This window comes from Xenopus laevis, chromosome 4L, assembly GCF_017654675.1.
Source record: "Xenopus laevis strain J_2021 chromosome 4L, Xenopus_laevis_v10.1, whole genome shotgun sequence".
Taxonomy (NCBI): domain Eukaryota; kingdom Metazoa; phylum Chordata; class Amphibia; order Anura; family Pipidae; genus Xenopus; species Xenopus laevis.
The window spans coordinates 126,228,259-126,246,287 of NC_054377.1; the positions used below are offsets into that span (position 1 = coordinate 126,228,259).

The following is an 18,029-nucleotide window of genomic DNA, read 5'->3' on the forward strand; positions in this document are numbered from 1 at the left end:
CACCGATTCTTCATGTCAAGACTTCCTCAAGAACCAGGCAAGCGTGCAGCTTTTCAGAGGGCCATCTCCAACCTTCTCCTAGCAGGAGTGGTTACTCCCGTCCCCCTGGACGAACACTTCAGGGGCTACTATTCAAACCTGTTCATAGTCCCCAAAAAGGACGGCTCAGTCCGGCCGATCCTAGACTTAAAAGAACTGAACAAGCTCATTCGTCCAAGGAAATTCAAAATGGAATCCCTCCGGTCTGTCATTGCAGCGATGTCTCCAGGGCAATTCCTCATGTCTCTCGACATAAAGGACGCTTACCTTCATGTTCCCATTTTCCCTCCTCATCAGAGATTCTTGCGCTTTGCCTTCCAAAACTTCCACTACCAATTCACAAGTTTACCATTCGGACTCACGTCAGCTCCCCGGGTCTTCACGAAGATCATGGCGGCTGCCACTGCACTGATCCGCAACGAGGGGGTCTCGATCACCCCGTACCTGGACGACCTTTTGATCAAAGCGCCTTCCCCACAGGAGGCCCAGCGGTCACTCCAGGTCTCCATGGAGAAGCTTCGGGAATTAGGTTGGGTTCTCAACCTTCACAAATCCTCCCTAATCCCCAGTCAATCCATGAACTTTCTGGGCATGAACTTCAACACTCTGACTCAGAGGATCTCCCTCCCTCAGGAGAAGATTGTTCATCTCCAAGCATTGGTTCGGTCACTGCTGCAGAAGCCTCAGCATCCTGTCAGGTTCTGCATGAAGGTGCTGGGTGTCATGGTTTCCACAATAGAAGCGGTCCCCTTCGCCCAATTTCATCTCCGGGAGCTCCAGTGGAACATTCTCAGCACCTGGAGACGGAAGTCCTTACTACAAGAGATAATCCTCTCTCCTCAAACTCGGACGTCCCTTCTGTGGTGGCTCAACTCCACTCACCTCTCAAAGGGAAAGCGCCTCGGGGACCCCAGTTGGCGCATTCTCACGACCGACGCAAGCCTCTTCGGCTGGGGAGCGGTGCTCGAAGGCAGGTCGGCCCAAGGGCAGTGGAACCTCACCGAAAAGAAGTTGCAGATCAATCTGCTCGAGATCCGCGCAATTCGCCTAGGCCTCATCCATTGGCAGCAGGCCCTCACGGGGCAGGCGGTGAAAATACAGTCGGACAACTCCACGGCGGTGGCCTACATCAACCACCAGGGCGGCACAAGGAGCAGGGCGGCTCTAAGCGAGATAAAAATCATATTCCAGTGGGCCGAGGCTCACAGCGTACAGCTGTCCGCCATCTTCATACCGGGACTACTGAACTGGGAAGCCGACTTCCTAAGCAGGCAATCCCTGGATCCAGGCGAGTGGACACTAAAGGACGAAGTATTTCAAGAGATAACTTCAAGATGGGGCATTCCAGAGGTGGACCTCATGGCGACCAGGCACAACAGAAAGGTACCACACTTCCTAGCTCGTTACAGAGACCCACTAGCCCTAAACGTGGACGCTCTGACAGCCGACTGGCCCTTTCAGCTGGCGTATGCCTTTCCGCCCACTCCACTAATCCCCAGGACGATCAGAAAGCTCCAGCGGGAACGGTCCACCCTCATCCTCATAGCACCGAGGTGGCCTCGACGAGCTTGGTTCACGGACCTTCTCAACCTCTCCGTCGCAGAACCGTGGCCTCTGCCTCCTCTTCCAGACCTTCTCACTCAGGGTCCGATTTTACATCCAAACCCGACCTACCTCAATTTGACGGCGTGGCTCTTGAGACCAAGATTCTGACTCAAAAGGGTTTTTCTCGAGCCGTGGCACGCACCATGTGTGCGGCTCGGAAACCGGTTTCAGCCAGGGCATATCACAGGGTCTGGTCCACCTACCGCCAATGGTGTTTCACTCGCAAGGTTAGCTTCCGGCTATTTTCTCTACCTACCTTACTGGAGTTCCTGCAGGAAGGCCTATCAATGGGACTGTCTTTGGGTTCCCTCAAATCTCAAATCTCAGCTCTCTCAGTGCTTTTCCAGAAAAGACTTGCCCTGCTTCCTGACGTTAAAACCTTCATGCAAGGAGTGGCTCATGTGACTCCGCCTGTCAGGTCTCCTGCACCTACCTGGGACCTCACGTTAGTGCTCCGGGCACTTCAACTTCCTCCCTTTGAACCCCTGGGATCGGTGCCCATTCAGTTCCTGACCTGGAAAACAGTTTTCCTCCTGGCTATTGCTACAGCAAGACGGGTTTCTGAGCTCGGCGCTCTCTCCTACAAGTCGCCTTACCTCGTCTTCCATCAAGACAGAGCGGTCCTTCGTACCATACCATCCTTCCTACCTAAAGTGGTCTCGGATTTTCATATAAACCAAGAGATCGTGGTTCCTTCCTTCTGCCCGTCTCCAGCGAATCAGAAGGAACGGGCACTGCACACTCTGGACCCAGTGCGGGCCTTAAAGTTTTACCTCTTCAGAGTTCAAGACTTCCGCAAGTCCGATTCCCTGCTGGTACTTCCCTCAGGCTCCCATCGAGGCGCATCGGCTACCAAACAATCCATTTCTCGTTGGATCAAACAAGCTATACAAGCCGCATACAAGGCCCGGGGTCGCTCACCTCCGTCCAGGGTCACAGCCCATTCGACCAGGGGTGTGAGTACGTCTTGGGCCTTCAGAAACCAGGCATCAGTTGACCAGCTATGCAAAGCAGCGACTTGGACCTCTGTCCATTCGTTTGCAAAATTCTATCATTTTGACACCTTTGCGGCATCTGACACTCGCTTTGGCAGAAAAGTGCTTCAGGCCGCGGTGGCTGACACCAATTAAACCTCTTTTTTCCCACCCGGTTGTTAGGGGACAGCTTTGGTACGTCCCCATTGTCCCTGTGTCCCCCAAGCTGACTTTGAGAAAAGGAGATTTTGTGTACTCACCGTTAAATCTTTTTCTCTTCAGTCACTTGGGGGACACAGGGCTTCCCTCCCTGGGTTGAGGTTTTTCACTTCCGTCAGACAAGTTAACCGTTTTTTCTTGTTAGCAGTTTTTGGCTTTTTTGAAAAGTTTTTATTGCGTTATGTCATATCCTGTTGACTTTGGTACAAACTGAGCTCTTCTCCAGCCTGCTGGGGGTATAGCCAGTGGGGGAGGAGCCAGTTGTCTTTTTTGTAGTTGTGTCCTGCCTCCTAATGGTACTAGCTATACCCATTGTCCCTGTGTCCCCCAAGTGACTGAAGAGAAAAAGATTTAACGGTGAGTACACAAAATCTCCTTTTTTGTCACACAACTCTTTGCAGTCCACTAGAGGAGTGTGCATTTATTGTAGAAATATTGAGATGTATCTCTTCCTACAAAATACAAGGATTTCCATATATTGCTTGTACAACCTAAGCTATATTCAGGAAAAAGAGAGGCTTTGCACTGTAGGCATGCAGTAGGACACGATCCATAGGGAGTATTTGAATACACAGATGCAGAATACACAGGTATCAAGGTTACTACAGTGTGTTTGGTAAATTATTTTCCATGGTTTTCCTTATTCATGACTTCTCTCCTATTCTCTCTGCCCTATTCTGTGAAAAGGCGTGGACATACAGTGTTAAAAGCTCAGCTTCCATTCAAAGAGGAACATGTTATCTTAGTGCGTCTGTCTAAAATTCAGCGGGATCTGTACACTGAGTTTATGAACCGATTTCGAGATGCAGGAAATAGTGGCTGGCTAGGCCTGAACCCACTCAAAGCATTCTGTGTCTGTTGTAAGGTGAGTTGTTTTGAAATTTCTCCATCCTTTACCTCTTGTAGTATCTGTGTCTACATAAGTGATAGATGGGTGTGAGTTTGTCAGCCTCAAACCCTAATTGTAAGCCTCCACTCCATTTCTCCTTGTCACTGTGATCTTTGCTAACTTGCATGTCCTTGCTTTGTATGTATACATTTCCCACACCAATAAAAAGGCACCAGTCTTGCCGTTAGTATCTAGCTAGGGGCTACATTTTACTCATTACTTTATACTTATTTCTTCATTTTCTTGTGATGCTTTTCTTTATTCTCTCTTATCTGACTGCAGATTTGGAATCATCCTGATGTACTGTATGAGGCATTGCAGAAGGAAAATTTGGCAAATGAACAAGACTTAGATGTAGAGGACTTGGGCACAAATAATCGTTGCCATGGACAAAGTGGCAAGACCAAGGTAGAACCAAACAGCTTGGGAGCCCTCATGGGAGAGACAGCACACACAAAGCAACTGCAGGGTATTGCTCTGAACCCCTCCCAAGAAAAAGCCAATCAGGTTGTCACATATGAATGGGTAAGTTCAGTTACAGACTGTTATCTGTATTATATTATTTCATATTCAAATATTATACTCTCGTCTCCTGAAAATAAAAAAAGTGTGAATTCTGTAAGAATGAATTTATATTGTACATGAACACAAACTTGATAAGGGTGATATGGAAGAATTAAAGTACAGTAAAAGTTTAAAGGACGTTCAAGTAACATGACTAAATCGATCAATCTATATATATTCCTTCGGCCATGTTATTATTACTACTTACTGTGCAAGTAAATACATTTTAAAAATAGTGGTTTTAGTTGCATGTATAATAAAAATTGTCCAGCTCTAAATCTTTGCATTAGGCTTTCCATAATAGAATGCCTCTTAATCATCCAATGGGCTTTTTGAACTGACAGTTACTCTGTCCATATAAATGGGGTCTTTGTCAGTTTTCTACTGATTCTGGCTTTACCTGAAATTCCAGCTAATTTGTCAGGTTTGAAAAGTAGTACATTGTGGAGAATGTACAGTATAATATGCCATTAATTAAAGTCCAAAACTAGTATAATATTTTATTTGTGTATCTGGTTAAAGCATTGAGTGGTGGGTGTGATATAAGAAAGAGGTGGAATATAAAAATGTGTGCGAAAAAACAAGATTTGTGTGTGTATGTGTACATATGGCTTCCAAACCAAAATTTGATAAAGAGGCCCACATAACCTCACTATTATTGGTTTCTTCAAAAAGTATGAATATATGCCATTTTCTAGGCTGAAATCCGGCTGGTTAAAGGGCATGTAAAGTCTAAAATAGAATAAGGCGAGAAATGCTGTATTTTGTATACTAAATATAAACATGAACTTACTGCACCACAAGCCTAATCAAACAAATGATTTATGCTTTTAAAGTTGGCTACAGGGGGTCACCATCTTGTAACTTTGTTAAACATCTTTGCAAGACTAAGACTGTGCACATGCTCAGTGTGGTCTGGGCTGCTTAGGGATCGTCATAAACAAAGCTGCTTGTGTTCTGCATGGCTGTAAAGTAAGGCGGGGGCTCCCCCTGCTGTTCATAAGTATGATTGTTTCCCTGCTCAGCAGTTAGGGACTGACAATTCCTATCCACAGCAGTAAATGAAGGGAGAATTTTACTGCATACAGTCAGGTTTCTTATAAAAACGGTACACATTTTTTAATTAAAGTATATTGGAGATAGGTTTTGTTTTTTGTTTTTTTCATTAAAGAAAGTGAAAATGGGATTTTATTTTTTGCCTTTACATGCTCTTCTTCTCTTTCTGCATCATTTAAAATCCTGGCAGGGAAGGAGGGACTAAACACTGATGTTACAAATTGTAACAACTTCTCCGGAATCATGGGGCCCCCATACAACAAAATTTTCAGGGGCCCACCCCAAGCCCCGCCCCAGATCCCGCACACACCACAGTTAAAAGACCACACAGATATCCGCGCAAAAAATGGTAAATCCCCCTCCACACAAGTTATAAAAAGCCATTGATGGTCTGGGCCCTCCTATAAGTTAAAAAAACATTGGCGCCAGAACCCCCTATAAAAGTTTTTTTTTTTTTTTTTTTTTTAAATGCCCCCTTACAACTTAAAAACATTGGAGCCCAAGAGAATATTTTCGAAAATAAATTGGTGGTAGGGGTCTAAAGAGTATTAAAATAATACATTGGTGGCTAGGGGTTTAAAAAACAAAAACAAAAAACCACACATTGGTGTTAAGTAGAACTGAACGCGTGGCTTCAGGACTTCAACTTCAGCTCTTTTCGTGACTTCGGGTCTTTTCACGGCTTCAGGACATCAGCAGTTCTGGACTTTGGCTTTTCGAGACTTAAGAGGTTCAGGACTTCGGAAGAGGCAGCACGGTTTCGGCACTGTCAAGGGGGGCCCGGCTATTTCCAAAAGTGCGGCACAGCCGGACCCCCCTTTAGGCCCGGGCCTGGTACAGGAGTACCCCTTGTGCCCCTCTGGTGGCGGCCCTGCACGTGTGCAGGGAATTGTGGGGTTTGGAGGATGCAGGATTAGGACAGCTGGCTGTTGATAAAAAGTAACAGTAGTCAGCCAACTCAGCAAAGTAGTCATCAGATCAGAAGGAGAGCAGGGGGCTAGACTTAGGGAACTATTCCAAACCATTAAAAATCATGAAAAGTCTGCGTATTTTTTTTAATGCCAAAGCTGAGGTAGTGGAGGCAGATACAAAATTTAGGGAGGCAGAGGTGACTCATATTCAATCTCCCAGTGTGGACACGCACCTGAATTTGTCAGGCACAAAGGTCACTTGAACTTGCCCAAACTGTGTTGACTAGATGAAACTCCTATACACAGACCAAAAAATATTTGATCAAGGGGATAAAGCTGGAAAACTCCTAGCAAGGCTGGCAAGACTGGCCTCAACCAGAAACACCCAAACTTTGATAGTGAGAGTTAGGGATGCTAAAGGGGAGCTGACTGACACTCCGGAAGGAATCCTCAATGCCTTTAGTGCATTTTACGCAGACCTATATGGTATGAAGGCAAAATATACACATAACCAGCTAACTGGAGGCTATCCCCTTCCCCCGCCTCTCAAAGGAAGAGGCAGATTTTCTAGACCAGCCCATAACAGTCAATGAGGTGGTGAGGCGTTATCTGCCCTACCAACAAGCTAGACCCCTGGCATGGATGGGTTCCCGGTGGCCTGGTATAACCTGCAGGGTAACCTCGTAGTTCAACACTTACACAAGACGTTTACTCATGCCATTGAACGAGGCTCCCTCCCCTCGTCCTTCTACGAGGCGGTTATAGTGTTGATTGCCAAAGAGGGGAAAGACCCAGAATTCTGTGTTTCATATCGGCCCATTTCACTTATCAACACAGACGTTAGGATATTTGCCAAAATATTGGCCACAAAACTGGCTAAGGTAGTACCTCTATTATCCATGCTGATCAAACTGGTTTTATGCTGGCCAAATCTACTACCACTAACCTTAGGAGAGTATTTACCCATCTTTAAACCAAGCATGCAAATGGCGGCTCCAGAGTTATGGTATTGTTGGATACCACCAAGGCATTCGATTCAGTCGAGTGGTTATTCCTTTGGGAAGTGATGCGACCGTTTGGTTTTGTATTTATGTTGTATTTATTCTACTCTTGCAAATACAATTAAGGAATCTCTGAATACTATGCATTTTGGATATGAGCCATATGTTATGTGTTATTACTTGTTTTTTCTCCCCTTTTTTCTTTTGTCCCCCTCCCTTGAAAACTTAAATAAAAACCTTTAAAAAAAAAAAAAAGTCTGCATATTTTTTAACTGATGTATATTGCAAAGTTGCTTTAAATTGTGTTTAATTTTCAAAAAGCTTAAGTTATGTTTTTATGGAGTTCCCCTTTAAATGTGTTGCTTATAGTCATATGATAATGAAGGGATGATCAGTGCAATCAGGTTACAGATTTTTTACATTTGTTAAAGGGCACCTGTTGGGTAAGGTGCTGGCTAATAGAGTGAGCCCGCATTCAGGTTGGGGATAACAGTAGTTTTTTTTAAAAATGCCCCCCGCCAGCGCTACGCTATCCCCACCAGTCACACGCATGCACATAATGAAAAATTGCTCAATATGCGTATGCGCGTTATGCACATGCGCGTTATGCACATGCGAGTGACTGGACATGGCTGCTCACACCGGGAGCTCCCTCCCGATGCGGGTAGCGTAGCGCTGGTGGGGGGCATTTAAAAAAAAAAACTAACTACTGTTATCCCCAACCTGAATACGGGCTCTATTAGCATGCCTTTGAATAACTCCATAGTTGAATTTGACAGTTTTGACCATAACAAAAAATTGGCCCTTGATAAATCTGCCCCTTTGAGTCCAGAGCACGAGAGAGTCCTTTATTAATGCCTATCTTGAGCAGAAGGAAATGATAGAGGTACTGGTGCATCTTGTGCTCAAGAGTGTTTTTTATTCACACTTTGCAAAGTGCTTCTTCTGCCATTACTGTTTTTAAAAAGCTGACGGGTCTTCAGATTTGATCCATGCATATTCAATGGTTTTTACTTTTTCTTCTCATTTTCAAAACGTTTTCTGATTTAAGAAGAGGCCACTTCACCGACTATGCCCATGAGTAGCACATACTGCTCTAGCCTTACTTTTGTTTGTATTGATGATCACATATGTTATGGTGCATATTACTTTTATCATTCCTTATACCTACTTATTGGCATTATTACTTTTATTTACCATAGGCCAAGGAGATTCTTTGTGATTACATACCAGGCCAGCTGCAGAACTCGCCCAAGATGGTGCTCTTGTTTCACCTGATTGAGGAAAGCATGAAATTGGGTGACAAGATTCTGGTGTTCAGGTATGTGTTATCCTGAAGTTGATCTCATAGTGGTGTTTGCGCATGAAGCCAGGCATTACAAATTTTGTTCACAATGTAATGACTCTTTGCTTTTACAGTCAGAGCCTGTCCACCTTGTCCATCATTGAAGAATTTTTAGCCAATCGAAAAATGCCAATCCCAGCTGGGTCTGATGGCCAGGAAGGTCACACATGGATTCGTAATGTCAACTATTACAGTAAGTATATACAAAGGTGGTAGATTTGTATTCTTAAAGGAAAGGTAACACCAAAAAATTAAAGTATCTTAAAGGAATGACAATAAAATGTAGTGTTGCTCTGCACTGGAAAAACTGGTGTGTTTGCTTCAGAAACACTACTATAGTTTATACAAACTGCTTTACAGCCATGGGGTCAGCCATTCAAGCACAGGATACACGGTAGATAACAGATATGTTCTGAAGAATTCCATTCTATATTACAGAATTTTATCCTGTGCCTTTTCTCCCTTTTCAGCTTTGAATGGCTGCCCCCATGGCTACGCAGCAGCTTGTTTATATAAACTATAATAATGCTTCTGAATCAAATACACCAGTTGCACCAGTACAGCACAACAGTACATTACAAATTTATTACTTTAAAACACTTTAATTTGTTGGTGCTACTGTTCCTTTAAGACTTTACAATGGATGACTTTGTTCATAGTTCAAAACTAGACTTGGTTTTGGCTTGCAATTATTGTGCATCTCTGTTTCAGGCTTCTTATAGTTCTCTCTGTGCATAGTGCCTATGGGTATGCATATAGAAGTACTATATTCATGAGCATTTTACTGTGGTTGTTTCTGCTCAAATCTCCTCTCTATATTCTCCAGGACTGGATGGCAGCACTTCCGCCTCAGAAAGAGAAAGATTAATAAATCAGTTTAATGACCCTAGTAATGAAAAGGTGTGGCTGTTCTTACTCTCCACACGGTAAGTTAAGGTTCATTAAAGTAATTGTTTGCCTTAAAAATTCATTAAATAAAGATTAAACTATAAGTGACATAAAATCTTGGCAATGAGCAAAATAAATAAATACAAATAACATTTCCCCTTGTCTAATAAACCCTTCTCTCTCTCTCAGTGCTGGGTGCCTTGGGGTAAATCTGATTGGTGCTAATCGTGTAGTGGTGTTTGATGCCTCATGGAACCCTTGTCATGACGCTCAAGCTGTTTGCCGAGTATACAGATATGGGCAAAGGAAACCGTGTCATATCTACCGACTGGTATCTGACTTTACTCTGGAGAAAAAAATTTATGATCGACAGATTACCAAGCAAGGAATGTCAGGTATTGAATACAAGGGATGGTGAAATTTAGTTTACCCTATGGCAATTGACTGTGTTGTTAGGAAAACTGAAAATATATCATCCCCTCAGACCGTGTTGTTGATGATCTGAATCCTGAAATGAATTTTACACGCCGGGAGGTAGAGAATCTGCTGCATTTTGTGGAAGAGGAGCCAGATGCCTCACGACAGCTCCTAGATTCCTCTAGGCTCCATGAAACTGTCCTACAGAAAGCCTGTCTCCAGTACCCTCATCTAATCACCAAGGTGAGCTGCAGTGACTTAATTTCACTTAAACAGATTTATAATACAACCAAGCTACGGTAGCAAAGTGTTGATTGCTGTGGGATTTCTCATGATGTGCTATAGTTTATAAAGCACTATATTTAGCTGTATCCCACTCTGCTGTGTAGTATCCATTGGGACACACACAATGTTTATTGTGTAATGTTACAGTTAAAGTTAGGTCACAACATAGGTTTATGACATTGTTTACAAAGTACAATAATGTTCCTTAACAACACTGGTTAAATGCCAGTGCCCAAATACAGTTTTCAAGTAAATAAAGAAGGGACAAATGTGTTGGTTTTATTGTGTTCCAAATATTTAAATGGTGCAATGGCATACAACTGCAAGGACCAACGTGCCTGAATACTATTGTAGAAATGACTCAATCGATTGTATGTGGCAAATGGTGGAGAAAAGTTCAGGAGAGATTTGGAAACATGTGCAGATGCAGCTGATTTGTATAAACAGTAGTATGAGTTACAATAGTCTATGGATTTGTATACTGTATTTGGTTCAATCTGTAAATGATTCCATGTAGAGTATACATTTGTGACTTCTCAACAGGCTCTTGCCACCATTATCATATTTATTTTTATCATCATACTTATTTTCCAGGAGCCTTTTCAACATGAATCCCTGCTATTGGATCGCAAGGAGCAGAAACTGACACTAGCTGAGAAAAAGGCTGCAAAGCGTGGTTATGAGGAAGAGAAGAGAGCATCAGTACCATATACACGACCTTCCTACTCACAGTACTACCCTGCTCCAGACCACAGTCTGAGTAACATCCCTGCTTTTAGTCAGAGGCACTGGTTAGTACACACATGTGCTGGTGCAAGAAGGATAGCTTTGGCAAACTGGAAGAAATAAGTTTATTTGAAATAAACTTGATGTTTGTATTGCTGATTATTAACATATTGGCTCTGTTGTAGGCGCCCACTCATGAAGGGAGATGACAGGCCTGTGGCCAGTGTACGGCCACTGCAGTCCACACCTATTCCTATGTTACCTAGACACGTATCTGGGAATCATCCAGGATCTGCATCTGCTTCTGTTCACCCATTTAACTTCCCAGTCAACTATCTTCAGAGAGCAGGCGTGCTTGTGCAAAAAGTTGTGACCACCACAGGTGGGTTTTTTATTTTTTTAGTCATGGAAGAGATCATCGTTTAGCCTATGCAGAGGCTTCTTTCTTTAATTTAGTTTATCCTTTATAGTGTACAATAAATAACACTGTTAGGTGTACGCTTATCAATGCTAATTCTCACCAGGAACTCCAAATATTGTTAAAGGGGTGTTGTACTTTTAAAGGGATACTGTCATGGGAAAAAAATGTTTTTTTTTTCCAAAACACATCAGTTAATAGTGCTGCTCCAGCAGAATTCTGAACTGAAATCCGTTTCTCAAAAGAGCAAACAGATTTTTTTATATTTCATTTTGAAATCTGACATGGGGCTAGACATATTGTCAGTTTCCCAGCTTCATGTGCTGTGCTGTGATAACTTCAGTCACCCTTTACTGCTGTACTGCAAGTTGGAGTGATATCACCCCCCCCCAGCAGCCTAACAACAGAACAATGGGAAGGTAACCAGATAGCAGCTCCCCAACACATAGATAACAGCTGCCTGGTAGATATAAGAACAGTAAAATCCATGTCCCACTATGACACATTCAGTTACAGGAGTAGGAGAAATAACAGCCTGCCAGAAAGCAGTTCCATCCTAAAGTGCTGGCTCTTTCTGAAAGCACATGACCAGGCAAAATTACATAAGATGGCTGCCTAAACACCAATAGTACAACTAAAAAAAAACACTTGCTGATTCAGGAATTTAGTTTTATATTGTACTGTGAATTACTTGCAGTGTAAACCATGTAATTTAGAAATAAACATCATAAAAATCATGACAGAATCCCTTTAAGTTAACGTTCACTATGTTATCGAATAACCTGTTCCAAGCAACTTTGCAATTGGTTTTCATTATTTTTTATAGTATAGTTTTTGAATAATTTGCCTTCCTCTTCTGGCTCTTTACAGCTTTTAAACAGGTTAATGTAAAAGTGAACTACCCCTTTAATTTTGTATCGTGAGCCTCTTACATTTAATATTATTTAAGTGGAGACTGGATAATATCATATTAAAGAAATAGCTCCGACTGTTTTACAACTGGGGCAAGAATAATCAGGTGTACTATACATTACTTTAAAGATTACATATAGCATTGTAATGACTCTTACTGATGAATAAAAAGCAATAACTATTGAATCCACTAGTTAATCCAAATTCACCTTATACTTAGCCATGTACAGAGCAATTATTATTATTTGCTATAACTTCCTATTACTTAGCTGCTCTATTATGGTTTGGCAGGGTAGGGTGATTCTTCCAGTCTCAAAGGCCTGATACTTTAACTATTGAGCTGAAGCCTGTAGATCAGGGAACACATTTTTATGGAGAAAGAGCACTCTCTGGTGGCCAAATCCAAGTCAAACTGCTTTGCATTGCTTTTCTTGCTCCAGAGAGAGCAATGCAATGCAACCCACACTCCACTTTCTCATTTAGGATAATGCCCTGCCACCCCTGATTATGTAAAACAAACTAGTGAAGTATAGATAATTTGACACTGCATGACTTTCATCCAGCATAATGTTGTTTCATGTTTGCTACTTTTCACCCCCGATCTAGATATTGTTATTCCAGGAATGACAACCTCCACTGATGTGCAAGCACGAATCAGCGCAGGCGAGAGTATCCATGTTATCCGTGGTACAAAAGGTAAGCAGAGCTTTTGTTAGGACAGTCAAGTGTATAGTGTTCTGTACAGTAGTTTGTGCACAGAGTATTTTAAAACTTAAAGAGGCACTATCGTGAAAATGAAAATTTTATATTAAAAATTCTGCACAGTTTCTGAAATAGTCAAGTTCATCTTCACTATCCCTCTCTAAGCATCTGTTTCTCTTCATTCTCTCTTCATGCAGCAGTTGGGTGTCAGACTCATTGACCGTTCGATCCAATATAACTTATAGGGAGCTCCTTTTGCCTAGAAGAAGTATTAGATCTCACTCTATTAAAATCACCAGACATCATGTCTTTCTACATGTAGCATTTGTGCAAAAGGCAGTTATTTTGTTTGATTTTGTTTGTACTGGATTCAGTTATTTGAATGAGCTCTAATTCATCTGCTAGGAAAGGAAGCTCCTATAAGATATATTCGATCTAACTGTCCATGAATATGACATTTTATATTATAGCTGAAGCTTATATTACATTTTCATTTTTGAGGTAGTTCCCCTTTAATATGATAAAGCAGCTACATCCTACTGAATGAGCATTGTACTACCAATGGCACAATTAAAATGACTAATACTTCCTATAGTTGGCATTTTCAGCAAGAGTTTTAAAAGTCATTTCTCTATTTTTAATGGGCACATAAAAGGGATATGTGTAACAGTGGGACTGAAATAAAAACAGCCATAGCCTTATTTTAAGTAGTAAAAATCTTCACTAAACTCAATTGCCTTTAGTCATTGTTCGCATATTAGAGCTCTTAAATTGTGTGGTGGAAGCATCAAAACTATTGCACGATCATTTTATAACAATACAAATAAATAATATAAACAAATAAATGCTCGCTTGCTGGTTCTAACTTATAATGATTCCATTGTACAAAGAACACATTGCATTTCTAACTAACAAATGTATTTGTTTTCTTAGTATCATTATCCTGTTGCATAACATTACTAATATAACCAGCAATCCTATATAATAAAGTTGAAGTGTCTCTGCGTCCAGTCCCTGTGTCCGTGGGATTGCGCTACTGCGCATGTGCCCCACGGACCGTCTCTGGTGAATTTTTTTTAGACTAGAACAATTCTGTTTTTATAAATGTTTGACTACATATGTTCTAGCGCCCGTTAATTTAACGGGCCAAGGGGTCCGTTTACTAAAGTGCGTTAAAAATATTCGCACAATATATAGACAGAATTTTCGCCAAATATGTTATCGCCAGTTTACTAACATGCGGTAAATATAAATTTGCGAATATTCTTGCGCAAGAATAATTGTTCGCCAGTTATCGCATTCGCTGAAAATAACGCTACGTACACATTAACGCATTTACTAAACAGCGAAATGTGCTAAAGACAAAATTAACGCCAGAATATTCGCAAACTTTTACCGCCACCTATGTAGTGGCGTAAAAGTATTTTTTTCGCCAGAAAATTCTCAAGGGGCAGGAAATATCCCATAATACTGGGTTTTTTTTACCCATCATTCTTTGCTGACAGGAGAGAGATCTGTAGCTTTTGCTGGCAGGATGTTTTGGCTTCTGCTTCTATCTGTTGCAACAGCAGCAGTTTCAGCTCAGAGTCGTATTATTGGCAGCGGGCATCACAGTCCAAGGATTCGTCAGCCTCTACGGTTTTTTGGTTTCATTGTGATTGGCTACATTAAACTGTGCATTTCTATGAAGCAAAGAGATTGACTGGTATCATTTCTTGTTCCCATGATTCTATTGGCAGAAGGGTTTATATGATGCAGACGTGTTTGATTGGTGTTACTCTGGTGATGTTGTTGGATGGTATAATCATCATTCAATAAAGTTTATGAGTTTTGAAGATGCATTTCTGGCCATAAATGTCACAGTAAAAATTGCCATAATAACCGCCATAAAACAAGACTATTCTATAGCATAAATATTCGCAAAAACTTAATTTTTCGCCAGAAAATTCGCAACTCGCTAAAATTACCGCTAACGTAAGCTGGTTCCTTAACGTAGTTACCGCAAGTGATCGCAATGACTTCTGAGCGCATCGCTGTTTAGTAAACTTAGTCGCTGCGAATATTCTGGCGTAAAAATATTCTCGGCGATAACATGCGGAAACTTAAAGTCAGATTTACCGCACTTTAGTAAACGGACCCCTTAATGTCTAGTGTACATATAATTTGTCAGGCACAGTGAGTACCTGGCCCATAGAACTAATAATCTGAATAGTAAAGTGTTAATCTCCCTCCCTCCTCAGGAACCTACATACGTACCAGTGACGGGCGAATATTTGCCATCAGAGCAAGTGGAAAGCAAAAGAGTGGCGAAGTGCGCAGACTGGCAGCATCAGGTAATGAATCATGGTAGAATCTTTGAGACAAGTGCTATATATATATTTTTTAATTATAAAACCCATTGGGGAGCATGATGTTGAATAGTGAATGGCACAGGCTGCACTAAGTCTTCCCCAATCTTATTTCTCTCATACCATTTCAAGAATGTTCATGTTCTCAGGTGCGTTTTTGCAGCAAACTGTTGTGTTAACAATGAAGTATTGACACCTTCATTATTGGTTTCCTAGGCGACGATCCATTTGCTAGTTTGTGCTTTTGATAACACTCTTACTTTCCCTCTGATAGGTGCACAGGGTAGCTCTGCTCCATATCTGAGTAACGGAAGGCACTCAACCTCCAGTCCCACACAACAAGATTCCGAGGATCCTCCCAGGCCCCTCTCACCAGACAGTCCTGAAATCCTGAATGAGCTGCAGAAATATGCAGAGGCGGCAGCTGCCCGTGGCTCACACGCAACCCCCCAACTTCAGAACATGGACCTTCATAACCAAGGACTTAACCCAGCTCCCAAAATACAACCGAGAAAGCGGAAGGAGCCCCAAGACCAATCCAGTCACTGGCCCCCCAGTAAGAGGAATCCATACTCACAGCTGAGTTACCCTAACCCAGGTGGATTTGGGGTAACACCACCTTCCACAATGAACCATAACCTAGTCAGGTCTGCAAACCCTGTGTTTATGGGACCAGGTGGGGGCTCATCACACTTCCAACTACCCTCTTTGCTGTCAGACCCACAGACAGGACTGCCGCTGGTTCAGGACACTCTACTGAGCCACTCCTCGGGGACTTCCTCTGTCCCTCCACATTATCTGCTGCCCCGTGGTTTCCCTCTTCCATTTTCACAGCCTCTGCTCCCTCAGACCCGAATGTTTGCCCCTTATCCTTCCCAAATTCTCAGTCGGGGACTTCCCACTAACAACTCTGCTTCAAATTTTCCTGGCTACCTCTCCTCTCACTCTAACTATCAGGCCTCTCCTGGAACTTCATCCCGGCTGCTCCCATCAGGGGAGACAGAGCTAGGGTCTAGTGAGGAGGATGGACGGGATGATGATGTGGTGGAGGTGACAGGGGAGTGAAGAGGTAAGCTTGGGTGCAGGAAACCATCAGCCACATGTCATTCCACATGTAAAGGACAGTCAAATGATGTGCCCTGTGCTCATCAGATCATTCGAAATTCTACCTACTCAACTTAAGTGGCAGTTTATGAACATTCCTGCCATGTCCTGAACTCCCTATCAAACAATCTGAATGTTACTTAGGATTGGTCTTGTCTGTCTGATCCAATGCAGGAAGAGGATCTATCATTGTCCCACTTCTTATAACTGTCTACCAGCTTGTGGAAAGCGTAGGGTTGTGGTAGTTATTTTGAGTTAAAGTACCCATAGCACTGTGCAGCTGTCAGCAGCCTTAGTTTCCAGTGCGCATAGCCTTAGTGTAATTTTATACAAACTGTGGTTACACTATAGCTTCCAGGGATTAAGCTCTCATCTAATGGGTGACCATATTTAGAAGGATCATCGAATTGCCATTCTTTTATTTTTTTGACCCCCTAATGCTGCTATTTGTTGTTGGTAAAAGAATTACTATTTCTTTTTCACATTCAGCAGTGAAAAGGTTAATGGACATGGAGTTTTCTGTTAATAGAGTTATTTTTAATTGTCCCGATCAATTGTAGATGCAACTTATGTCTCATTTATGTTTTTTTTCTTTTAAAGTCCCCTTTTAAAAATAATATGCAGTAGGGAAGCATATGTCCAAGTGCTCAGACAGGGGTATTAGACCATTTACTGATAAGCACATTACACATCAACATCAGTAAAATAATCAAATTGGGAAACTCCTGACAATGTTTTTGTGCCCCTCCCTGCCAATGACTTGAAAATCTGTCCTTGCAGCCCTCCAGCAGTGGATGGGATCATATCCACTACAAATATGTATCAAGGCATTGAGGGGTACTTTCTAGACACTCTTTCTCTTGGCTGTTGAAAATGGCATATTTGAAAGTTGTATCCTTGTTTGTTTGTTTTGAAGCCTGTTGGCATCAATTATCAAAGTTCAGTTTAACTGTGATTATGTTATGCTGACTGATTTATATAAATTCTTCAACATCCACTGTAAAAGTAATGTTGCCTGTAAGGCATTAGGTTAAAACACAGAACAATGTCAAAGACACGACTTTCCCCATTCTCCAGGAAATAGTTAAATAATTGTTCATTCATGAGCATCACGTAGCATTCAAGGTAGAATGAAAGAACACTAAATTGTTTAATGCTGCCTTATTAACTACATAATCAATTTGGAAGGGACCGGTCTCAAACTGCTTGTATAGCAGGTATCTCCAACATCCTGCCCTTGGATGTCAGGGGATGTAATGACTTAAGTTTAAGAACAGTTTAAGGGCCACGGGTTTTGACTAAATCAAGATGCAACCCCTCCAGATTCCATGTACCATTATTCTAGTGGATGGGGGTAATGGGACACTTTTTTTTTCTTCTTGGGAAACACTGGCTTTCATTTACAAATTGACTCGTTTTTACAGTTAAAGCCAAGGTTTAGGCATGTCTGTTGTAAGTGAATATAGGCTCCAATATTCACTATTTTAAAGGAGAAGGAAAGCTACGGAGGCAGTTTATTGCCAATAGATTAGCTGCAATAGTGCAAGCTAGAATGCTATATTTATTCTGTAGAATGTTTTACCATACCTGAGTAAAAAGCTCTAGAAACTCTGTTTGTTTAGAATA

General features: G+C 42.0%; 1 protein-coding gene across 3 annotated transcripts in view; it reads left to right on the forward strand.

Annotated features, from left to right (window-relative positions):
• The window catches only part of rad54l2.L (RAD54 like 2 L homeolog), a 46,940-nt gene extending 29,182 nt beyond the window's left edge, over positions 1-17,758 (forward strand). For all 3 annotated transcript variants that reach the window (XM_018258971.2, XM_018258970.2, XM_041590775.1), the window contains 12 exons: positions 3,525-3,702; positions 4,009-4,251; positions 8,461-8,579; positions 8,678-8,796; positions 9,430-9,529; positions 9,681-9,886; positions 9,976-10,151; positions 10,788-10,984; positions 11,105-11,301; positions 12,856-12,945; positions 15,192-15,284; positions 15,574-17,758. In XM_018258971.2, the coding sequence (XP_018114460.1) occupies positions 3,525-3,702; positions 4,009-4,251; positions 8,461-8,579; positions 8,678-8,796; positions 9,430-9,529; positions 9,681-9,886; positions 9,976-10,151; positions 10,788-10,984; positions 11,105-11,301; positions 12,856-12,945; positions 15,192-15,284; positions 15,574-16,364 (2,509 nt within the window). In that variant the 3' untranslated portion in view covers positions 16,365-17,758. The remainder of the gene's footprint in view (positions 1-3,524; positions 3,703-4,008; positions 4,252-8,460; positions 8,580-8,677; positions 8,797-9,429; positions 9,530-9,680; positions 9,887-9,975; positions 10,152-10,787; positions 10,985-11,104; positions 11,302-12,855; positions 12,946-15,191; positions 15,285-15,573) is intronic.
• The last annotated feature ends 271 nt before the right edge of the window (positions 17,759-18,029 follow it).